The sequence below is a fragment of the Ictalurus punctatus genome, chromosome 27 (assembly GCF_001660625.3).
Source record: "Ictalurus punctatus breed USDA103 chromosome 27, Coco_2.0, whole genome shotgun sequence".
NCBI classification, from domain to species: Eukaryota; Metazoa; Chordata; class Actinopteri; order Siluriformes; family Ictaluridae; genus Ictalurus; species Ictalurus punctatus.
In genome coordinates, this window is record NC_030442.2 from 4784211 (window position 1) to 4810000 (window position 25790).

Below are 25790 nucleotides of genomic sequence, written 5' to 3' on the forward strand. Positions count from 1 at the left end.
AGATGAAGGGATGAAGGAGGGCGGAAAAAGGATGGGAATGTCAGGTAGGGTCGCTCAATATCAAGACACCTGAGGAGTGGAGAACCTTCTAACTTTCACTCTCACTAACACACACACACACACACACACACACACACACACACTTAAAAGCTAAACCTCTGCTTAAACAGTGCGTCTGTCACAGCAACACAAACTGGTCTGTATTTATTATACATCACTTTTAAAGCACAGTGTTATTTCAGATATTTCACACCCTATGCACTCCATCAGCACAAAATAAATACATACACTACCATTTCACTCCACACACACACACACACACACACACACACACAGTGTAATCAGTGTGTGTGTGTGTGTGTGTGTGTATAGTTAGCAGATCTCTGACATTAAACATTTTAAACCTTTTAAGCAGAGCAGTTGAGAGTGAGAGTGCCACTGCAGCAATTTACAGAATTAATGTACTTCCGTCTCTCTCCCCGTCTCTCTGTCTCTCTCCATCTGTCTCTCTCTCCCCGTCTCTCTCTCTGTGTCTCTCCATCTGTCTCTCTCCCCGTCTCTCTGTCTCTCTCCATCTGTCTCTCTCTCCCCGTCTCTCTCTCTGTGTCTCTCCATCTGTCTCTCTCTCCGTCTGTCTCCGTCTCTCTCCATCTGTCTCCCTCCATCTGTCTCTCCGTCTCCGTCTGTCTCTCCGTCCCTGTCCCTCTCTCCGTCTATCTGTCTCTGTCTCCTTCCATTTGTCTCCCCCCATCTGTCTCCGTCCGTCTCCCTGCATCTGTCTCTCCGTCCGTCGCTCTCCCTGTCTCCGTCTCCCTCCATCTGTCTCTCTGTCCCTCTCTCCGTCTCTGTCCCTCTCTCTGTCTGTCTCCCTCCATCTGTCTCTCCGTCCGTCGCTCTCCCTGTCTCCGCCTCCCTCCATCTGTCTCCCTCCGTCTGTCTCTCTGTCCCTCTCTCTGTCTCCCTCCCTCCATCCATCTCTCCATCTCAGTCCGTCGCCGTCCATCTGTCTCCCTCCGTCCATCTCCCCGTCTCCCTCTTCGTCCTTCTCTCCCTTCGTCCGTCTCGCTCTCCGTCTGTCTCGCTCTATCTGTCGACTCAATTCAGCCAGCTTTATCGGCACGGCCATATACATGTACCGTATTGCCAACAGAGCATTACAGGAATGCAGAACTTATTAATAAACACATTAGCGTAGTGTTCGTATTAACATATGATCAGAATCTGAATAAACACTGTTATTCGGGTCTTTATTCAGTTTGACAATGACTGTAATGTTTCCTGCGACATTTTAAAAAATCTATTTATAGTGAGTTACTGCTGTGGAACGTCCACGAGAGAGGTGAGCTCCTGTTATGATGTGTGTTACAGCAGCTTTAAACAGTCAGTTAGTTACTGATAATATAATTAGTTAATAATTATACTTTACTAAAGGGGGGGGGGGGGGGGTGTTGGGTTTCTGGGTTTCTTTCTGAAGTAGTTTTTCTCCAGCTAAGTGTTATGGGTGTGTGTGTGTGTGTGTGTGTGTGTGTGTGTGTGTGTGTGTGTGTGCACACTGCTTGGTAAACAAACCTTCACATTCAAATCGATGGATGATGGATCAATCATTGAAACAATGGTGTGTGAAAGAAAGTGTTTAGAGAAGAACAGCCGGAAAGATTTGTCCTTCAGTGCAACTCTTCTGTCTTCCCCCTCCCTCTCTCTCTTCATCGCTCTCTCCCCATCTGTCTGTCTCTCTCTGTCTCTGCCTCTCTCAATCTCCCGGTCTTAGCCCACCTCCACAATTCGTCTCTCTCTCACTTTCAGTTTCTCTCCATCTCTCCCCTCCTGTTTCTCTCCCACTCTCTCTCTCACACACACACGATCACTCACTCCATGTCTCTCTCCCGATCTCTGACCTGTCTCCCTCTCTCTCCACCTCTCTCTCTCTCCATCTCCCTCGGAATATGAAATATTTCTGATTTTTGCTGCTTTTGTCCAAGACCTGAAGTTTTTTTTTCTTTGTTTTTGTTTTTTGTTTTAAGTCAGCCACCAGCAGACAGAGAATCAGACTCACTTTGTCCTTAAGCAGGGAAAAAAAGTCGTCCTTAATGAATTGAGAGGACGACGGTGTAAATTGTAAATTTCCCCTGTGGATGAAAAGCCACCGATTGTCTGGCTGCAGTGCGTCACAGCCCGAGAGTCAGAGTGAAAATATTATACACTCACTGTATGACACGGACGATGTTTTATACACCAGGAATAGAGAAGAAAGAGAGAGAGAGAGAGAGAGAGAGAGAGAGAGAGAGAGAGAGAGAGAGAGAAGAACAATGGGTTTCAGTGATAGTGTGTATTCTGTTGTTACTGTATACGGGTTTAAAATAAAAGTATTATACGTATTGATTTTACCCTCCGATGGGGTCGAGGGCGATGACTCTGGGGTGAAACATCCCTCCATCCAGCAGAGTTCTCCTGCTCTCCATCCCTCGCTCCACACACATCACGCTGATGGACTTCCTGTGTCCAAAACTCGTCCAGTACAGATTATTACCCAGCCAGTCCACAGACATCCCCTCTACACGATACACACCTACACGAGGAGCGTGATCTTTTTATCGTATCTAAGCAGAGTAATACATTTTTCATCTCACTTTAAGCCTTTTAAAAATAATAATAATAATTAGCTCACCATCTTTAATGACCGTTTCCCGTCCGGTCCCGTCCAGTTTCTGTCGTCCTATCAGGAAGTCGGTCGAGTCGGCGAAGTACACGTAGTCATGTGCAGCGTGGAAGTCCAGGACGCGTGGGCTCGCCAATCCTTCGATCTGAATCATCCGCTCGTCACGTGACCTCCCGTCAATCCCGAAACTGCGGATAACCCCGGGACGACCTTTACTGTACATCACAAACGGCTCGTCCTGCGCCTCTGAGGAGCAGCGTAACCACGAGTAAACAAACTGACCAATCATCACGGAGATCCTTTACAGGATATATTCTCAGATATATTACACACACACACACACACACACACATACATACATACAAGTTGTAAGTTCTGAAAACAGGAGGTTTGTGAGACTCTGTGTGTGTGTGTGTGTGTGTGTGTGTGTCCATCCTACAAGGTCAAAGTTTACCGCTTTGGAGACCATGTTTTTTAACCCAGTTACATCTTACACCCAGTTACGATACTCCGCCATTCTTGACCATACAGATAAGTGTAAGACATCATTAGAAACTATAACGGGTCTATTTTCATTGGTGTAAACTCACAATAACAGCAAAACCTCATGCTTTTGTAAAATAAAGGAAAACTGGGTGCGCTTTCAGCTCTGTCTGTCTCCGCGAGAATCTTTCCGAAACACGTCACATAGATGAACTGAAACTCAGCGAATACTTATCACACAATCATGACACACATGTCGAAAGAAAGCTCGAAATGTCTACTTTCAAACAGAACACCTAGACACATATAAAAAAAAAAGACCGTTACACAAAAGACCGACATGCTGTCTCGCTGAACATAATGAGGCTGACGGCACGGGTCACAGGTGACGTGGCAACGAAGCACGATGCGTGATATAAAAACGGCAGGTCTATAAATAGGCGTGATGTTACACACGCTTCAGATACCGGTCACGCGCGAGGGAGCGGCCCACAGCGTGGAGCTCACACAATGTTGAGTTCCCTTCGGAAGGGAACACCCTCAGACCCCAGACGGTTAATTAATTAACTTAATCGTTCCTCTATTTTCTAGTCAGCGCTGCAAATTTAAGCCCGTTACAAAAACAGCGTCTCGAGCTAATTACATCAGTGTGATTACAGGCAGAACAAATTCAGCTGATTCAGAGTTTAATCAGATCCATCTTTCTGCTCGTAACTGCACAACATCACGTGTGTGTGTGTGTGTGTGTGTGTGTGAGATGGGTAAAGTTGCGAAACCATGCTCTGTGTGTGTGTACGAAACGAATAACTGAAGTAGGACAACATGGAGAACTGTGTGTGTGTGTGTGTGTGTGTGTGTGTGTGTGTGTGTGTTACACTTCAGCAGGCAGCGATGAATGTGACAGGAGGCAGATCGTGTGTGTGTGTGTGTGTAAGTAATATGCATACGACAGAGAGGGGCACAGACAGGAGAATGTGAGCGAGCAAGAGAGAGAGAGAGAGAGAGAGATGGAGAAATCTAGAGAGGGAAAGAAAAAGAGGAGGAGAGTAGAAGATAAAGATATCACTCTGTAACGTGTGTGTGTGTGCGTGTGTGTGTGTGTGGGCACATGTACAGACACACACACTTACTTCTGCAGGACGTGGTGTCGTCCATGAGCAGGTATCCAGTGCGACAGCGACACACACGTGATTTATAGCCGTCTCCCAGGAGACACACGTGTGCACATCCTCCTCTTCTGCCGTGTTGATCCGTCTCACACGCGTGTGTTTTCACTGACGAGAGAGAAGGAAAAGTAACCAGGATGCTGTTTGAGTCTCTTTCTCTCTCACACGCACACACACACACACACACACAAAACAGTAATCATTATACACTTATATACCGTGTTGCCTTAGGAATCAAAGGTTATGCAGCATTACAAATATTAAAAATACTCTTGAGTGTGTGTGTGTGTGTGTGTGTGTGTGTGTGTGTTGGGGGGGGGTTGGGTTGGGTAAAACCATACTAAGTACAATATTGGGTTATGCATGGGCCAAAAGACAAAAACAAATCCGTCATAAAAGTACGTCATAACTTATAAATATTTCGTATTAAAATCAAGAACAAACAAGGATGAATAACATTTTGAAATTATTACAAATAAATAGTCTGTTTGATGTGCCGGGAGAGGCGGTCATATTTGGGCCAAAGATCAGAGTTTTAAAATGGCGCTCGTCCTGAGAGAAGAGCGCGAGTGCCGGGGAGAGGATTTCTGCTGGTTTGGGTGAAACGTGATGCGCTCCTGTTTGAGGAAGGTCTATTTATAAAATCAGGTGTTTACCTGTGGGTTGAGCGAGTTTGTGATAAACTCTCACTCCTTTCAGACTCTGAAGCGTGATGAGCGTGTGTGTGTCGCTGCCGTTAAAGCGGTTTATCCTCAACACGTCCACCACACTTCCTCTGGAGGGCTCAGAACACGCCGCAAACAGGAAGTCTTCAAAGAGCGCTAATCCGTGAAGGTGTGACACCTGGAGAGACGGCGAGAGAGAGAGACAGGGAGAGGAGAAGAACGCTCTCGCTGGGTGGTCGTCACACCTCTCACACTTCTCAGCTTAATCACGAGTACAGCTAGAGAGATTCAGCAAGAACAAGTCGCTGTAAATCCCTCAGGAAAGCAGCGCTTTAAAAAGAAAAAACGTATCACAGCGCATATCACACAACTTTCAGTCCAGACGTCAATCAGCGCGCTAGAGCAGGAGTGTGAGCAGGAGTGTGTGTTTCTCCTTCTGGGACGATGCGATGCATCTCGAAACATCATCAAAGATCTGACGTGTCAAACATTTACCTGAAGTAGCATTTAGCACGCAAATATATTTAACTCTGCATTTTTATTTCTTATATTTATATACAATGTGAACACACACACACACACACACACACACACTGCACTCCATGATGAGTCATTCTTCTCTCTTTATTATTATTATTATTATAAATTTTTTTACTCACGGAATTTCCCCTAATGATGGTGTGTCTGTTTCTACCCTCATAATCCACAACCGCAATAAAATCCAGGTAGACGTCAGCCCAGTAAACCAGCTTCTTAACGAGGTCAAGGGTCAGCGCAGTGGGCTGCTCGGTCCCGCTTTCGACGATCCGGCTTCGCTTGGACCCGTCCAGATGGCAGCGCTCCAGCTTGGCCACGTTTCCGTAATCGGAAAAGAACAGCTTCCTGAGGAAGGAGAGAGGAAAGTCAGTCACCACGCCAAACGCAAACGTGCCCGTCCAAACCATTCACCTAACAAGAGGATGGAATACCCACAATGCACTGTGCTCATCCTCAAGTAAATGTTGAACTTTGCTGAAGTGATATCCGAGCATTATTTTTTTCCAGGACTTGGAGGTCAGCGTTATTATTTCATTTTTATTTTCCCAGTATAATGCATAATAAACATGGCCTTGGACTAAATGTAAGAGATTGAGGAGTTTGATAGTTTAGCGTGAGGAGCAGCAAGGTCATTAGTAGACTTTAGGATGAGTTTATGAGCTTGCTGAGAGGACTACATTAGCGCTCTTACTCCAGGCGAATGAGCCGAGCTGCTTGTAAATGGGGGCGATATAACTTTCAGGACACAAGGAGTTCATTACCGATTCTGAAAAAAAGGTTTTTTTTATTTCTGCCTCCGTACTATACATGGCACTGCTGGGGCTGAACCCCGACCTTCTGCTCAGTAACCACCACGGACATGTTACCCAGATCAGGACGAGAGTGTCAGCACTACACTCTGCACGCCAGATGCAGCACTAGATCAACTTCCCACTCGGATAAACCATCGTTGCATGGCGTAGGCTAAATATGTGACGTTACACGCTCCAAAACGGAGCGTCGGCTCCTAGCTAGCTAGCTGCCTGCCAAATAGATGCTGGGCTAGCGTTACAGTGATTTATGCCTGAGTACAGAGTCATCATACTCAAGCTAGAGATAATTACCTCCACTGTATACCACAATTCTACTTCCTCTTTTCCTCTTCTTTTTAAAGAGATTGACGATTAAAATTTAACTTTCCTCATGCAGGTCAGATGCACGTCCTTTCCCCTTTAGGAGGGGAGGGGGTTCCTCCCGGTGTAGGGTTGTACATTACACAATGCAGGGTACGAAGGAGTTCTGCACTTTGAGATTTGACCTTTTCATGTCCTTAGTGTCGGCCGTCAGGGGGCCCTCGGCAAAACTCATGGCCCCGAACAATTACCTGTCCTGTAGCGCCTCCACTGGTGCTGATTTGTAAACGTATAAAGCCAGTGTTTTATAAATGTTAAGCAGAAATGCGATTTCTTACGGTATTTTCAGGAGCAGCTCCAGGAGCACTCACACAGTGATGTATAGTGTGTTGTAGACTAAATGACTAGACTACTTTAAAACACCCCATTAAAAACACCCCAGAAACCTACCCTGTTATTGGGTCCAGTGCGATTCCTCTGGGGTTGTGGATGTCCAGCTCAATTATCGTCACACACACGTCCGCTTTCTCGCCGCACGCAAATATCCGGTCGCTCACTCGATCCACAAAGTAGAAGTTTCCGGTGAGCCAGTCGATGGCCATATGTTCCACATCTCAAGGAGGTCAAGGAAAGAGGGAGGGGGGGAGAAGAGAGGGAGAAGGACACGCTTTAGAGAACGAATGCATATTTATGAAGGACAAGGGCATTGCGCAACTTTTCGGACCGGTGCGCAGAGCTGATTTAAGATTCCACTCGGCATCGGAGGGAAATTAACGATTGGAAAGTTTGCACAAGCTGTTCTGTGTAGAAAATTCCCACCTCACTTCACACAGCTCAGATTCACCTTGATCATATCGCAAACCTTGAATCTCTATCCAAAATATACATGAGGTTTAAGACGAATGCACAGATTTTATATTTTTTATTTTTTTGCATCCAGTTAGCGACTTGAACAAGCCTGACAGAGACACTAAACACGTGTATGCTTCAGCTTCAGGTTCCAGATGCAAAACAACCACCACCTTAGGATTTATTTAAGGTTTTATTAGTGTTTTTTTTGCTGTGCCTCGAATAGTCTTACGGTACATAAGTGTACAGTGTAAGAGAATTTAATCAGCATTATATTAGGTTTCACACTGTGTTATCATTTTAAATAATAAAAACATGAGTGACAGAACAGAGGTATAGAACTCTTCCCGTCAGCCCGTTATTATGAGAACATCAGCGTCAGGTTACACACTAGAGCTGGGATTGTGACCGACAGTCAACAATCCTTCAGTCTGATGATGATGATGATGATGATAATAATAATAATAACAATAATAATAAGGGTAAGATTTTGTTGCTTTGGGACGATTACAGTTCCTCATCAGGATGATTTCAGGACACTTTAGTGAATAAAGGTGAAAGATCCCTCACTGTTTACACTACAGTCCATCAGTGAGTGAAATCCTCCATGATGAACTTCTCCAGCTGAGTTAACGCACCTGCTCCGTCCTCGTGTGATTGGGCTGTTAATTAGATTTGACTTAACCACTCGACATTAAAGCTGACTAATTAACACCAGATTAAACACTTCACAAAGCAAAAGCGGGTGCCGAAAAATCTAAATAAATAAATAAAATCGCACATATTTAACTTTTACAACGCTACATGGAGGATTTCTTCTACTGGTCTTCTAACACGTTTAACAAGAACGTTTTACACTTAAAACGAGTCGAAATAATCAGAAGCCGTGGCTGAATCCCAAACGCATCCGTCCTGAACACGTAGCGCACTATATAAAGTGTACACACCCCAAACGCATCCGTCCTGAGCATGTAGCGCACTATAGAAAGTGTACACGCCCCAAACGCATCCGTCCTGAGCGTGTAGCGCACTATAGAAAGTGTACACGCCCCAAACGCATCCGTCCTGAGCGCGTAGCGCACTATATAAAGTGTACACGCCCCAAACGCATCCGTCCTGAACACGTAGCGCACTATAGAAAGTGTACACGCCCCAAACGCATCCGTCCTGAACACGTAGCGCACTATAGAAAGTGTACACGCCCCAAACGCATCCGTCCTGAACACGTAGCGCACTATAGAAAGTGTACACACCCCAAACACATCCATCCTGAGCGTGTAGCGCACTATAGAAAGTGTACACGCCCCAAACGCATCCGTCCTGAACACGTAGCGCACTATAGAAAGTGTACACACCCCAAACGCATCCATCCTGAGCGTGTAGCGCACTATATAAAGTGTACACGCCCCAAACGCATCCGTCCTGAACACGTAGCGCACTATATAAAGTGTACACGCCCCAAACGCATCCGTCCTGAATATGTAGCGCACTATAGAAAGTGTACACGCCCCAAACGCATCCGTCCTGAATATGTAGTGCACTATATAAAGTGTACACGCCCCAAACGCATCCGTCCTGAACACGTAGCGCACTATAGAAAGTGTACACGCCCCAAACGCATCCGTCCTGAACACGTAGCGCACTATATAAAGTGTACACGCCCCAAACGCATCCGTCCTGAATATGTAGTGCACTATATAAAGTGTACACACCCCAAACGCATCCATCCTGAGCGTGTAGCGCACTATATAAAGTGTACACGCCCCAAACGCATCCGTCCTGAACACGTAGCGCACTATATAAAGTGTACACGCCCCAAACGCATCCGTCCTGAGCGTGTAGCGCACTATAGAAAGTGTACACACCCCAAACGCATCCGTCCTGAGCGCGTAGCGCACTACAGAAAGTGTACACGCCCCAAATGCATCCGTCCTGAACACGTAGCGCACTATATAAAGTGTACACACCCCAAACGCATCCGTCTTGAACACGTAGCGCACTATATAAAGTGTACACGCCCCAAACGCATCCGTCCTGAGCATGTAGCGCACTATAGAAAGTGTACACGCCCCAAACGCATCCGTCCTGAATATGTAGTGCACTATATAAAGTGTACACGCCCCAAACGCATCCGTCCTGAATATGTAGTGCACTATATAAAGTGTACACGCACCAAATGCATCCGTCCTGAACACGTAGCGCACTATAGAAAGTGTACACGCCCCAAACGCATCCGTCCTGAGCGCGTAGCGCACTATAGAAAGTGTACACGCCCCAAACGCATCCGTCCTGAGCGCGTAGCGCACTATAGAAAGTGTACACGCCCCAAACGCATCCGTCCTGAGCGTGTAGCGCACTATATAAAGTGTACACGCCCCAAACGCATCCGTCCTGAACACGTAGCGCACTATAGAAAGTGTACACACCCCAAACACATCCATCCTGAGCGTGTAGCGCACTATATAAAGTGTACACGCCCCAAACGCATCCGTCCTGAACACGTAGCGCACTATAGAAAGTGTACACACCCCAAACGCATCCATCCTGAGCGTGTAGCGCACTATATAAAGTGTACACGCCCCAAACGCATCCGTCCTGAACACGTAGCGCACTATATAAAGTGTACACGCCCCAAACGCATCCGTCCTGAATATGTAGCGCACTATAGAAAGTGTACACGCCCCAAACGCATCCGTCCTGAATATGTAGTGCACTATATAAAGTGTACACGCCCCAAACGCATCCGTCCTGAACACGTAGCGCACTATAGAAAGTGTACACACCCCAAACGCATCCATCCTGAGCGTGTAGCGCACTATATAAAGTGTACACGCCCCAAACGCATCCGTCCTGAACACGTAGCGCACTATATAAAGTGTACACGCCCCAAACGCATCCGTCCTGAGCGTGTAGCGCACTATAGAAAGTGTACACACCCCAAACGCATCCGTCCTGAGCGCGTAGCGCACTACAGAAAGTGTACACGCCCCAAATGCATCCGTCCTGAACACGTAGCGCACTATATAAAGTGTACACACCCCAAACGCATCCGTCTTGAACACGTAGCGCACTATATAAAGTGTACACGCCCCAAACGCATCTGTCCTGAATATGTAGTGCACTATAGAAAGTGTACATGCCCCAAACGCATCCGTCCTGAGCGCGTAGCGCACTATAGAAAGTGTACACGCCCCAAACGCATCCGTCCTGAGCGCGTAGCGCACTATAGAAAGTGTACACGCCCCAAATGCATCCGTCCTGAATACGTAGTGCACTATATAAAGTGTACACGCCCCAAACGCATCCGTCCTGAACAGGTAGCGCACTACAGAAAGTGTACACGCCCCAAACGCATCCGTCCTGAGCATGTAGCGCACTATAGAAAGTGTACATGCCCCAAATGCATCCGTCCTGAATATGTAGTGCACTATATAAAGTGTACACGCCCCAAACGCATCCGTCCTGAACACGCAGCGCACTATAGAAAGTGTACACGCCCCAAACGCATCCGTCCTGAGTGCGTAGCGCACTATAGAAAGTGTACACGCCCCAAACGCATCCGTCCTGAGCGCGTAGTGCACTATAGAAAGTGTACGCGCCCCATATGCATCCGTCCTGAATACGTAGTGCACTATATAAAGTGTACACGCCCCAAACGCATCCGTCCTGAACACGTAGCGCACTACAGAAAGTGTACACGCCCCAAACGCATCCGTCCTGAGCATGTAGCGCACTATAGAAAGTGTACACGCCCCAAACGCATCCGTCCTGAATATGTAGTGCACTATATAAAGTGTACACGCCCCAAACGCATCCGTCCTGAATATGTAGTGCACTATATAAAGTGTACACGCACCAAATGCATCCGTCCTGAACACGTAGCGCACTATAGAAAGTGTACACGCCCCAAACGCATCCGTCCTGAGCGCGTAGCGCACTATAGAAAGTGTACACGCCCCAAACGCATCCGTCCTGAGCGCGTAGCGCACTATAGAAAGTGTACACGCCCCAAACGCATCCGTCCTGAGCGTGTAGCGCACTATATAAAGTGTACACGCCCCAAATGCATCCGTCCTGAACGTGTAGCGCACTATAGAAAATGTACACGCCCCAAACGCATCCGTCCTGAGCGTGTAGCGCACTATAGAAAGTGTACACGCCCCAAACGCATCCGTCCTGAGCGTGTAGTGCACTATATAAAGTGTACACGCCCCAAACGCATCCGTCCTGAACACGTAGCGCACTATAGAAAGTGTACACGCCCCAAACGCATCCGTCCTGAACAGGTAGCGCACTACAGAAAGTGTACACGCCCCAAACGCATCCGTCCTGAGCATGTAGCGCACTATAGAAAGTGTACATGCCCCAAACGCATCCGTCCTGAGCGCGTAGTGCACTATAGAAAGTGTACACGCCCCATATGCATCCGTCCTGAATACGTAGTGCACTATATAAAGTGTACACGCCCCAAACGCATCCGTCCTGAACACGTAGCGCACTACAGAAAGTGTACACGCCCCAAACGCATCCGTCCTGAGCATGTAGCGCACTATAGAAAGTGTACACGCCCCAAACGCATCCGTCCTGAATATGTAGTGCACTATATAAAGTGTACACGCACCAAACGCATCCGTCCTGAACACGTAGCGCACTATAGAAAGTGTACACGCCCCAAACGCATCCGTCCTGAGCGCGTAGCGCACTATAGAAAGTGTACACGCCCCAAACGCATCCGTCCTGAGCGCGTAGCGCACTATAGAAAGTGTACACGCCCCAAACGCATCCGTCCTGAGCGTGTCGCGCACTATATAAAGTGTACACGCCCCAAATGCATCCGTCCTGAACGTGTAGCGCACTATAGAAAATGTACACGCCCCAAACGCATCCGTCCTGAGCGTGTAGCGCACTATAGAAAGTGTACACGCCCCAAACGCATCCGTCCTGAGCGCGTAGCGCACTATAGAAAGTGTACACGCCCCAAACGCATCCGTCCTGAGCGTGTAGCGCACTATATAAAGTGTACACGCCCCAAATGCATCCGTCCTGAACGTGTAGCGCACTATAGAAAATGTACACGCCCCAAACGCATCCGTCCTGAGCGTGTAGCGCACTATAGAAAGTGTACACGCCCCAAACGCATCCGTCCTGAGCGTGTAGTGCACTATATAAAGTGTACACGCCCCAAACGCATCCGTCCTGAACACGTAGCGCACTATAGAAAGTGTACACGCCCCAAACGCATCCGTCCTGAACAGGTAGCGCACTACAGAAAGTGTACACGCCCCAAACGCATCCGTCCTGAGCATGTAGCGCACTATAGAAAGTGTACATGCCCCAAACGCATCCGTCCTGAGCGCGTAGTGCACTATAGAAAGTGTACACGCCCCATATGCATCCGTCCTGAATACGTAGTGCACTATATAAAGTGTACACGCCCCAAACGCATCCGTCCTGAACACGTAGCGCACTACAGAAAGTGTACACGCCCCAAACACATCCATCCTGAGCGTGTAGCGCACTATAGAAAGTGTACACGCCCCAAACGCATCCGTCCTGAGCATGTAGCGCACTATATAAAGTGTACACGCCCCAAACGCATCCGTCCTGAGCATGTAGCGCACTATAGAAAGTGTACACGCCCCAAACGCATCCGTCCTGAATATGTAGTGCACTATATAAAGTGTACACGCACCAAACGCATCCGTCCTGAACACGTAGCGCACTATAGAAAGTGTACACGCCCCAAACGCATCCGTCCTGAGCGCGTAGCGCACTATAGAAAGTGTACACGCCCCAAACGCATCCGTCCTGAGCGCGTAGCGCACTATAGAAAGTGTACACGCCCCAAACGCATCCGTCCTGAGCGTGTCGCGCACTATATAAAGTGTACACGCCCCAAATGCATCCGTCCTGAACGTGTAGCGCACTATAGAAAATGTACACGCCCCAAACGCATCCGTCCTGAGCGTGTAGCGCACTATAGAAAGTGTACACGCCCCAAACGCATCCGTCCTGAGCGTGTAGCGAACTATAGAAAGTGTACACGCCCCAAACGCATCCGTCCTGAATATGTAGTGCACTATATAAAGTGTACAAGCCCCAAACGCATCCGTCCTGAACACGTAGCGCACTATATAAAGTGTACACACCCCAAACGCATCCGTCTTGAACACGTAGCGCACTATATAAAGTGTACACGCCCCAATCGCATCCGTCCTGAGCGCGTAGCACACTATATAAAGTGTACACACCCCAAACGCATCCGTCTTGAACACGTAGCGCACTATATAAAGTGTACACGCCCCAAACGCATCCGTCCTGAATATGTAGTGCACTATATAAAGTGTACACACCCCAAACGCATCCGTCCTGAACACGTAGCGCACCATAGAAAGTGTACATGCCCCAAACGCATCCGTCCTGAATATGTAGTGCACTATAGAAAGTGTACACGCCCCAAACGCATCCGTCCTGAATATGTAGTGCACTATAGAAAGTGTACACGCCCCAAACACATCTGTCCTGAATATGTAGTGCACTATAGAAAGTGTACACGCCCCAAACGCATCCGTCCTGAACACGTAGCGCACTATATAAAGTGTACACGCCCCGGACACAATGCAGTTAAACGCTGTACTTACTCTGCAGGTTCTGCGATATCCGTATCTGTCGTTTCGCTGCCGTGTCCGTATTAAATTTGGTCATTTCGGCGCACCACAACTGACCCGCTGAGATCCAGCACATGGCTGCGTGTACGTGAACAAAGTCCAGCGTCTGAATTTCACCTGAGGGTGTGTGCGTCAGATTTGACACCAAAGATCCGTTGAGGTGCGTTAACAATACAGAATTAACGCTTGCTGTCAGTAGCATTGGTGGCTGATCTCCTGGATCTGAAAATAAACAAATAAATAAATACAACCAACAGTTCCTTGAAATCTGGCTGGAAGATTTAATATCAACAATAACGCTGTTGGTGTACTTCTGCAGCAATATCATCACAAAACATAGCTGTGGTACCTTTGTAGGAATTTTAATTAAAACTGTAATAAATTCATCAAAATAAAAACCCTATCTGCTTTTTACACTAAACATTACAGTTTAACGGACAGTTAACACATTGTGTGTGTGTGTGTGTGTGTGTGTGTGTGTGTGTGTGTGTGTGTGTGCTGTTTTAGTATTTAAAATAATCCACTGTGAATCACTGTGAGGTACTGTTACGTCCCGGAATTTTTTTTTTCTCATAACAGCACGTCTCCAAGTGCTTTATTCATCGTATACCACAGCAACTACTGCCAACTAGTACAATGTTTTATTTATTAAACAACACGCCATACTTTTTATCCACTTATAGTTACTTTTAATTAAATTAAATTCAATTCAATTTAATTTTCTATGTTTAGCGCTTTTTACAATAGACATTGTCTCAAAGCAGCTTTACAGAAATATCAACACGGTGTACAGATATTAAAGGTGTGAATTTATCCCAACTGAGCAAGCCACTGAGTGGCGATGGTGGCAAGGAAAAACTCCCTAAGATGTTTTAAGATGAAGAAACCTTGAGAGGAACCCGACTCAGAAGGGAACCCGTCCTCATCTGGGTAACAACAGATATTGTGAAAGAGTTCATTATGGATTTATATGAAGTCTGTATGGCGTTAAGAGCAGCCGTAGTCCCAGCAGTCTGGAATTAAAGAAGATTTGAGCTCCATCCAGAGGCAGAAAGGATCTGGATCTCTAGTATCTCCATAAATTCGTGTGGGGCTCGGCGAAAGGAGAGAGGGAGAAAAAAGATAATTATGACTGCGAAGTAGTAGAACAGAATCTAGTCAGGGTAGGCTTGAGTAAACAAATACGTTTTAAGCCTAGACTTAGACACTGAGACTGTGTCTGAGTCCCGAACACTAATAGGAAGACTGTTCCATAACTGTGGAGCTCTATAAGAGAAAGCTCTTCCCCCTGCTGTAGCCTTCACTATTCGAGGTACCGTCAGATAGCCTGCATCTTTTGATCTAAGTAGGCGTGGCGGATCATAGAAAACCAAAAGGTGGCTTAGATATTGTGGCGTGAGACCGTTTAGTGCTTTATAGGCTAATAAAAGTATTTTATATTAATGTGAGATTTCACTGGGAGCCAGTGCAGTATTGATAATATCGGTGTGATATGGTCGTATCTTCTAGTTCTAGTTAGGACTCTAGCAGCTGCATTCTGGACTAACTGGAGCTTATTTATATTCCTACTGGAACATCCAGACAGTAAGGCATTACAGTAATCTAATCTAGAGGTGACGAATGCATGAACTAGTATTTCCGCATCATGTAGTGACAATATGTTTCTTATCTTAGAAATATTTCTGGAGATGAAAGAAGGCGATCCTAGTAATATTATCTACATGAGCATCAAATGATAGGCTGGAGTCAATAATCACTCCAGTGTTGGTTGGTTAATGTTGGTGACACGAGTTAGTTCCTGCTCCCTCACCAGCATCCCCCCCCCCCCCCACTCCCGAAAAATAAAATAAATAAATAAATAAATGCGGCCCGTCGTGTTACGGAGTAAGCATAAACTCCTGAAGTTGTCAGAAACCTTCAAGTTACAGCTTTACCTCTGACTGTTACAAAGCGCTGACACTGGAGACTCCTTCCATACACGTTTAAACATCTCCTTTCTCTTCAACGGTTCTTTTAAAAACGTTCGCCGCCGTACGAGTCCCTCTCTCGATTGAGGAGTTGCTATAGAAACGATAAGGTATTAGAACGAGCGCGTTGATATAAACCTGCGCTACTGTCAGAGCTGCTGTTGTAGAGAATTAATCAGCACCTTCTGACCAATCACCATCCAGAACTCAGCACAACGAATGACCGCGTGTTACCTCCTAACTTTTACCACTGACATGAAGCAAGAAAGAGAAAGTGTATATTTTAGGAGCGCATGAGGTATAACTGATGATATTTTACTGACGTGATGTAGATAATTACAGCAGAACGGACGTGTTGGATCAGATCTATGAGGATATAAGCAGCGGAGCGTCAGCCGTCAGTGTGTTTTCCATCAACATGCTGCAGCCGTGACACGAAGCTTTAAACTCCTTCACTGAAGAACGATCAATGTTGACATAAGGTACGCCAATTATTTCTAATTTTTTCGAGAGGATTTTGATGCATATAGAGCGTGATTAAGTGGCTATTTATTTCTGGCGCTGACAGTCAGTCTTCATCAGCGTGAATGAGGGTTGATTGACTCTTCATTAAGATCGGACTTATTTCCCATCACACGCTGCAGTTTTAATTATTTTAAGCGTAACGGACCGTTCGAGAGCAGACACTCGCACGCACTCCTCTGCCATGAACCGCCTGGGTTTCACCCGTTACTGAAGTTTTCACTCTGACTAATCCGGGTGTATTTATTTTTGGCAGTTTGTGTTAACTGTAAGCGTGTCGAGCACGCTCGTCCCCACAGTCCGCAGTCAATATAAACACAAATCACGTCTTAAATTTCGCTACAGTGTAAACTTTCGGATCGATGTTATTATTAAATCTATTCTGCAGGAGAGTACAGAATATTTTCCTTGATCAGAATCTGATTCCAGTATGATTAGTGTGTAATCCATCAGGTCCGGTCAAAAGTGAGACCTAATCCTAACTTTTAATCCTTCAAAGACTTTAAGAAGTGACTTAAAGAAAAGTACTTCCATCATGAAGAAAGTGTTAATGATGAGTCATGACGATATATAATCACAGGTAAAATCAAAAATGGAGTGAACTTGAAATGAATTAGAGCACAAGATGAGAGTGACTCAGTGTTAAATCATTTAAAACACATGATGATGTTGTAATAAATTATTATTTTCTTTTAAATAAAAAAAGCTGACTGTCCTTGCGCCACAATTAAAGAGAGCCACGACTGCGTCAATCAGATCTTTACTTTTTTTTTATCTTCGATTGAGGAGATTTTCCGCCAGTAATAGCATTTCAGATGAACACATTCAGACAGGACAACTCCGCCCACTATCAGTGACCACGCCCCCATCTTTGCAGACGTCCTCGGTACCTTGGCACTCAGACTTCACGGCATGTGAGCTGCGTTTTACATATACGCAGTGTATATATAGCAAATCACTTTTAATGTAGATTTGCATATTCAAAATGGAGCTGCATCTTAAACAGGTCACTAATCATTAATCAGTAATCACGACAAGATGAGGACTCCAAAGCTCCAGTCAGGGTCTGGACACAGCTACGGCAGAGCTCAGCATGAAGACCTTTTGTCTCAGAAACTGGGTGAACAACTGACTCAGCTTCATGCCGGTGTTCAGTGTTAAAGCTCAGGTTTAAAAACTCACATGATGATGATGATGATGATGAAGAAGAAGAAGAAGAAGAATGCGCTCACCGGTTTTGGCTTTACAGGAACGTCTGTTTGCCTGGAGACTGAAACCGTCCACACACTCGCATCGATACGAGCCCAGAGTGTTCGTGCACGTCTGACTACACACACCGTAATCCGCACACTCATCACGATCTGAAACACACGACATAACACACACACACACACCTCACATCCTACACTCTAAGGGTGTAAACACTATTAGTGAAGAACAGAGCTTCAACCTTTTGCAACTAAAGCCCCCCCAAGCCTTCCATATAATGTGGCACCGCCCCCCCCCCATATTGGAGGAGACCAGGTATAGTGATATATATATATATATATATATATATATATATATATATATATATATATATATATAAATATACACATACATACACCTAATCAATAAACTGTTTTTAATAGATAGATATAGATTTTTTTGCCTTTGTTGTTTTTTTTTTACTTTTTTTAATTACTTTTCATAACTTTTATGATTTACAAAAATACTTTTACAAAACTATATAACGGACAGGTGTGGAACATGAATGATATACAATGTTCCTGAACACTATAACTACTTTGAAGAAGAGAACTAAGCTGTGATAACGTGGACTGTTTTACATGTAAAACATGTTACATTATATCCGTCTTACTTTCTAAAAACACCTGCATAAGAATGATTTTGTTATGTGAATTTGTTAAATCTCCGGCTCTAAGACACTCACTCAGAGAGGTGTGAGTGCAGCGGGAAAGCAGCACCTCGCGCTTGCAGGACAGAGCTGCCGACAGAAGACAGAAGGTCGCTAAGCTTTGTCCAAAAAGTCGTTAGGCGCTTTTTTTTTTTTCAGCGCCCCCTCTTGGTGAGAATTTATTTCATTTCCACAATCTCAGGTTCCCATCATGCAACTCACTTCCCCTGATTAAGCCACAAATGTGTTATGGATGTTGTCTCGAAGCTTTAACCGTGTTCTGCGCTGTCTGAAGCGGAGTGCAAATATAACATCACATGATAATGGGAGAAATAATGAGAGACAGAAAGAGAAGCGGAGTGAGGGAGAAAGAGAAAGAAATAATTAATTAAGGAGAGATAGAGAGAGAGACAGGTGGGAGAGAGAGAGAGACAGATGGGGGGTGAGAGAGACAGGTGGGGGGGAGAGGTGAGGGGGAGAGACAGGTGGGGAGACAGTTGGGGAGATTGAGACAGGTGGGGGGAGAGAGAGACAGGTGGGAGAGAGAGAGAGACAGGTGGGAGAGAGAGAGACAGGTGGGTGGAGATAGAGACAGGTGGGAGAGAGAAACAGGTGGGGGGAGATAGAGACAGGTGGAAGAGAGAGACAGGTGGGGGAGATAGAGACAGGTGGGTGGAGAGAGAGACAGGTGGGGGGAGAGAGAGACAGGTGGGGAAGAGAGAGACAGGTGGGGAAGAGAGAGACATGTGGGGGGAGAGAGAGACAGGTGGGTGGAGAGAGAGACAGGTGGGGGGAGAGAGAGACAGTTGGAGGGAGAGAGAGACAGGTGGGGGGAGAGAGAGACAGGTGGGTGGAGATAGAGACAGGTGGGGGGAGAGAGAGACAGGTGGGTGGAGATAGAGACAGGTGGGAGAGAGAGACAGGTGGGTGGAGATAGAGACAGGTGGAAGAGAGAGACAGGTGGGGGAGAGAGAGACAGGTGGGGGGAGAGAGAGACAGGTGGGTGGAGATAGAGACAGGTGGGGGGAGAGAGACAGGTGGGTGGAGATAGAGACAGGTGGGAGAGAGAGACAGGTGGGGGGAGATAGAGACAGGTGGAAGAGAGAGACAGGTGGGGGAGAGAGAGACAGGTGGGGGGAGAGAGACAGGTGGGTGGAGATAGAGACAGGTGGGAGAGAGAAACAGGTGGGGGGAGATAGAGACAGGTGGGGGGAGAGAGAGACAGGTGGGGGGAGAGAGAGACAGGTGGAAGAGAGAGACAGGTGGGGGAGATAGAGACAGGTGGGGAGAGAGAGAGACAGGTGGGTGGAGATAGAGACAGGTGGGAGAGAGAGACAGGTGGGGGGAGATAGAGACAGGTGGGGGGAGAGAGAGACAGGTGGGGGGAGAGAGAGACAGGTGGGGGGAGAGAGAGACAGGTGGGAGAGAGAGACAGGTGGGGGGAGATAGAGACAGGTGGGGGGAGAGAGAGACAGGTGGGGGGTGAGAGAGACAGGTGGGGGGAGAGAGAGACAGGTGGGGGGAGATAGAGACAGGTGGGGGGAGATAGGGTGGGGGGAGATAGAGACAGGTGGGGGAGATAGAGACAGGTGGGACAGAGAGACAGGTGGGGGAGATAGAGACAGGTGGGGGGAGATAGAGACAGGTGGGGGGAGATAGAGACAGGTGGAAGAGAGAGACAGGTGGGGGAGAGAGAGACAGGTGGGGGAGAGAGAGACAGGTGGGGGAGATAGAGACAGGTGGGGGGAGATAGAGACAGGTGGGGGGAGATAGAGACAGGTGGAAGAGAGAGACAGGTGGGGGAGAGAGAGATAGGTGGGGGGAGAGAGAGACAGGTGGGGGGAGAGAGAGACAGGTGGGGGGAGAGAGAGACAGGTGGGGGGAGAGAGAGATAGGTGGGGGGAGATAGAGACAGGTGGTGGGAGAGAGAGACAGGTGGGGGGAGATAGAGACAGGTGGGAGAGAGAGACAGGTGGGGGGAGATAGAGACAGGTGGGGGGAGATAGAGACAGGTGGGGGGAGAGAGAGACAGGTGGGGGGAGAGAGAGACGGGTGGGGGAGAGAGAGACAGGTGGGGGGAGAGAGAGACAGGTGGAGGGAGAGAGAGACAGGTGGGGGGAGAGAGAGACGGGTGGGGGGAGATAGAGACAGGTGGGGGGAGAGAGAGACAGGTGGGGGGAGATAGAGACAGGTGGGAGAGAGAGACAGGTGGGGGGAGATAGAGACAGGTGGGAGAGAGAGACAGGTGGGGGGAGATAGAGACAGGTGGGAGAGAGAGACAGGTGGGGGGAGATAGAGACAGGTGGGGGGAGATAGAGACAGGTGGGGGGAGAGAGAGACAGGTGGGGGGAGATAGAGACAGGTGGGGGGAGAGAGAGACAGGTGGGGGGAGATAGAGACAGGTGGGAGAGAGAGACAGGTGGGGGGAGATAGAGACAGGTGGGAGAGAGAGACAGGTGGGGGGAGATAGAGACAGGTGGGGGGAGATAGAGACAGGTGGGAGAGAGAGACAGGTGGGGGGAGATAGAGACAGGTGGGAGAGAGAGACAGGTGGGGGGAGATAGAGACAGGTGGGGGGAGATAGAGACAGGTGGGGGGAGAGAGAGACGGGTGTGGGAGAGAGAGACAGGTGGGGGGAGATAGAGACAGGTGGAAGAGAGAGACAGGTGGGGGAGATAGAGACAGGTGGAAGAGAGAGACAGGTGGGGGGAGAGAGAGACAGGTGGGGGGAGATAGAGACAGGTGGGGGAGATAGAGACAGGTGGAAGAGAGAGACAGGTGGGGGGAGAGAGAGACAGGTGGGGGGAGATAGAGACAGGTGGGGGAGATAGAGACAGGTGGGGGGAGATAGAGACAGGTGGGGGGAGAGAGAGACGGGTGGGGGAGAGAGAGACAGGTGGGAGAGAGAGAGAGAGAGAGAGAGAGATTTATCAGTGAGCGAGTGGTAAGATGAGTGCAGTGAAGGCAGTAAGGTTGGCGCAGTGTTGGAGCACAGTGAGTTCTAGAGGTATTGACTGCAGTGTGTGAATCTGAATGATGTTCAGTCATCAGCAGCTCTGTGAATATTTACATACTGAATACTGAGAGGATCCAGAAGCTTCACTGCTGCAGAACACCACATGTTTCAGAACATCTGGGTGGCGAACTTTACTGCAGCGCTGAGAGAGTAAGACGAGTCGGACTTGTCCAGGAACACAATGTAACAATAGGATTTACCCACACGTCCTCTCTGACTCTGTGTGTGTGTGTGTGTGTGTGTGTGTGTGTGTGTGTGTGTTCACCTCTGCACGTCCTCCCATTGTCTTCCAGCTCCAGTCCGTCTGCACAGTAACACACAGCACCGGTCTTCATCCTCACACACCCAAACTCACACTGCAGCTCTCTACAGCTCTGCAGCAGCTCTGAAACACACACACACACACACACACACACTAAGATAAAAACACAATTCTGGCTCTTTTATCCAGAGCGATTTCCTCTTTGTGTAATTAACACAGTGTGTGTGTTAGTGAGGATCAGCGGTAAAGCTGCTTACACACCCTGTGTTTGCTCTTAACACCAGCGCACACATTACACTACACACAATCCCACGGGACGCAGCTGCGCGGCGGACCAAATACAGCTGCTTTAAATAAATAAATAAATATATTTTTAAAAAAGAGCTGTTATCTGTGTTTTATGGTCCAAAGTTAAAAAAAAAAAAAAAGTTCTTCTTTTTCGTTCCCCGACCAATCAGGTCACAGCTCAGGGGACGATCAAGAACAAACAAACATGGAGGACAAAGTGGTGGAACAATGAGTGGTGAGCGAGTACCAGGAAACTGAACTGAGTATTCAAATCGTCATCGCAACACAAGCACATGACGTCCCACTTACACCTGCATACACTCACGTCACACACACACACACAGCTCAAACGATCCTGAGGACAAACATCCTCCTCGTCATCATCGTTACACCCCGACCTGCGTTTCGGAATCTAGCGAGCATGCTAGGCTAGTTCTTTAGCTGAAACTAGCTCGGACTAGCGCAGCGATTTGTCGCTGAGAAGCTCCGTAAAATGATTCCGTAATGGAGAAATCAGTGCATTCACAGTCTGGGAAGGAAAAAAAAACCCTCCTGTTTTTTTCTGCAGGTTCCATTTCATTTCCAAACTACTTAGACAGGAAGTGTGCTGCGTAAAGGATCAGCCCTTGTTCGCAGGTGGGCCTGGGATTTAAACTCACAACCTGCTGAAACACGGCTTCTAATTTATAAATACAAGAAATAATAATAAATCTGCCTTTTTAATCCGGAAGGAAAGGACGGGAACAGGAGCTGTTCTGCGCAACGACCGACGCCGTGTCGTGTCACGCTGAACCTTCATCCCGAATAAATACGGCGCTCACGTCTCCGGCCCGCGCTTCGTCCTGAAGGATGACGAGATTGTTCGGTCATTTCCTACGACACACTGTACAGCGTTACACACTCACACACACGTGTAATAAGGTGCTTATCCTGCACAAACGTTTTCAAGTCAATTAAGTAAAAGATTTTTTTTGAAAGAATTAAAAAAACGGTCTAAATTTACGCAGTCGTGAATAAAAAATGAACCCCGTCTAACACCTCTAACCCGCGCTGATGGAACAAAACCGCTTCATTCACCATTTGTATTGTAATCCGGGAATTTATGAAGCGCTAAGTGATGAACGCTCGCGCCGGGGACCGTAAATCTGACCGTTATGGCCGGCTATTGACAGTAACCTTGAGCTGGAGGGAGTCCTTTTGTGAAATGCATCAAAGGAAACACACTAAAACGCCACTTAAATTTAAAAGTGCTGAATCACACCCTCGTAACGCGGGAGCGTCTGTCTATATTTATTAAAAAAGGGCTTTATGTTCCCGCGGCGTGGCAGAGGAGTGTCGGCGTCGTGTTGTGTGAAAGGTTAAAGCGGCGCTGGCTGTATGCAACACTGCAGAACTTTATTAGTTATTAAACATCTGCACTTGATATTAACGGTCCTTAATGAAGTGCAGCAAGCACCCAGGAGCTAAAGGCCGTCAGCGCAGTGTATTTATTACACACCGGACCGACCGGGGGCGGAGCTTAACGTAGACTAACCTCATACCACGTTCATACCAGCAGGTGACTAATCACTCGTGCTGCTTGCAGTGCTGTTGTTTCTTGTGGGCGTGGCCTGATTAGCAAAACGATGGAACTGTGCTAGCGACGCACGCTCACCTGAGACACCGGCGAGCTCTGCTACTTCCTTCCGAGCTTTGTCTTTCTTCCTGACGTCTCCGTAGACGTTTAACGAGAGCTCGTACATGACGGGAGAAGACGAAACCACGCTTATAGGGTCAACTTCTATTTCACTGGGAACTGACTGAGCGGAGAACTGAAGAACCGTCAGACCTCGCGCTCTGTTCTCTTCAGGAGAAGACAAAACTCTGATCTCCTACATTTCCTCTCCACATCAGGACAGTGAACTCCATCACTATATCACTCTATCATTCCATCATTCCATCACTCTATCATTCCATCACTCTATCATTCCATCACTCCATCACTCCATCACTCTATCATTCCATCACTCCATCATTCCATCACTATATCACTCTATCATTCCATCATTCCATCACTCCATCATTCCATCACTCTATCATTCCATCACTTCATCACTCTATCATTCCATCACTCTATCATTCCATCACTCCATCATTCCATCACTCTATCATTCCATCACTTCATCACTCCATCACTCCATCACTCTATCATTCCATCACTCCATCACTCTATCATTCCATCATTCCATCATTCCATCATTCCATCACTCCATCACTCTATCATTCCATCACTCCATCATTCCATCACTCTATCATTCCATCACTTCATCACTCCATCACTCCATCACTCTATCATTCCATCACTCCATCACTCCATCACTCTATCATTCCATCACTCCATCATTCCATCACTCCATCACTCTATCATTCCATCACTCCATCATTCCATCACTCCATCACTCTATCATTCCATCACTCCATCACTCCATCACTCTATCATTCCATCACTTCATCACTCCATCACTCCATCACTCTATCATTCCATCACTCCATCACTCTATCATTCCATCACTCCATCATTCCATCACTCCATCACTCTATCATTCCATCACTCCATCACTCCATCATTCCATCATTCCATCACTCTATCATTCCATCACTCCATCATTCCATCACTCCATCACTCTATCATTCCATCACTCCATCATTCCATCACTCCATCACTCTATCATTCCATCACTCCATCATTCCATCACTCCATCACTCTATCATTCCATCACTCCATCATTCCATCACTCCATCACTATATCACTCTATCATTCCATCATTCCATCACTCCATCACTCTATCATTCCATCACTCCATCACTCCATCATTCCATCACTCTATCACTCTATCATTCCATCACTCCATCATTCCATCACTCCATCATTCCATCACTCTATCATTCCATCACTCCATCACTCTATCATTCCATCACTCCATCATTCCATCACTCCATCACTCTATCACTCCATCACTCTATCACTCCATCATTCTATCACTCTATCACTCCATCACTCTATCACTCTATCATTCCATCACTCCATCACTCCATCACTCTATCACTCCATCACTCTATCACTCCATCATTCTATCATTCCATCACTCCATCACTCCATCACTCTATCATTCCATCACTCCATCACTCCATCACTCCATCATTCCATCACTCTATCATTCCATCACTCCATCACTCCATCACTCTATCATTCCATCACTTCATCACTCCATCACTCCATCACTCTATCATTCCATCACTCCATCACTCCATCACTCTATCATTCCATCACTCCATCATTCCATCACTCCATCACTCTATCATTCCATCACTCCATCACTCCATCATTCCATCATTCCATCACTCTATCATTCCATCACTCCATCATTCCATCACTCCATCACTCTATCATTCCATCACTCCATCATTCCATCACTCCATCACTCTATCATTCCATCACTCCATCATTCCATCACTCCATCACTCTATCATTCCATCACTCCATCATTCCATCACTCCATCACTATATCACTCTATCATTCCATCATTCCATCACTCCATCACTCTATCATTCCATCACTCCATCACTCCATCATTCCATCACTCTATCACTCTATCATTCCATCACTCCATCATTCCATCACTCCATCATTCCATCACTCCATCATTCCATCACTCCATCA

General features: G+C 47.0%; 1 protein-coding gene across 1 annotated transcript in view; it reads right to left on the bottom strand.

Moving 5' to 3' along the window:
• The window catches only part of LOC108259480 (low-density lipoprotein receptor-related protein 1B), a 217853-nt gene that overhangs the window by 147550 nt on the left and 44513 nt on the right, over positions 1–25790 (bottom strand). The window contains exons 4-12 of the mRNA XM_053676680.1: positions 21804–21923; positions 17858–17986; positions 14110–14358; positions 7070–7232; positions 5630–5852; positions 4962–5148; positions 4270–4413; positions 2666–2902; positions 2386–2566 (exon numbers count right to left, since the gene is read on the bottom strand). Coding sequence (XP_053532655.1) covers positions 2386–2566; positions 2666–2902; positions 4270–4413; positions 4962–5148; positions 5630–5852; positions 7070–7232; positions 14110–14358; positions 17858–17986; positions 21804–21923 — 1633 coding nt within the window. The remainder of the gene's footprint in view (positions 1–2385; positions 2567–2665; positions 2903–4269; positions 4414–4961; positions 5149–5629; positions 5853–7069; positions 7233–14109; positions 14359–17857; positions 17987–21803; positions 21924–25790) is intronic.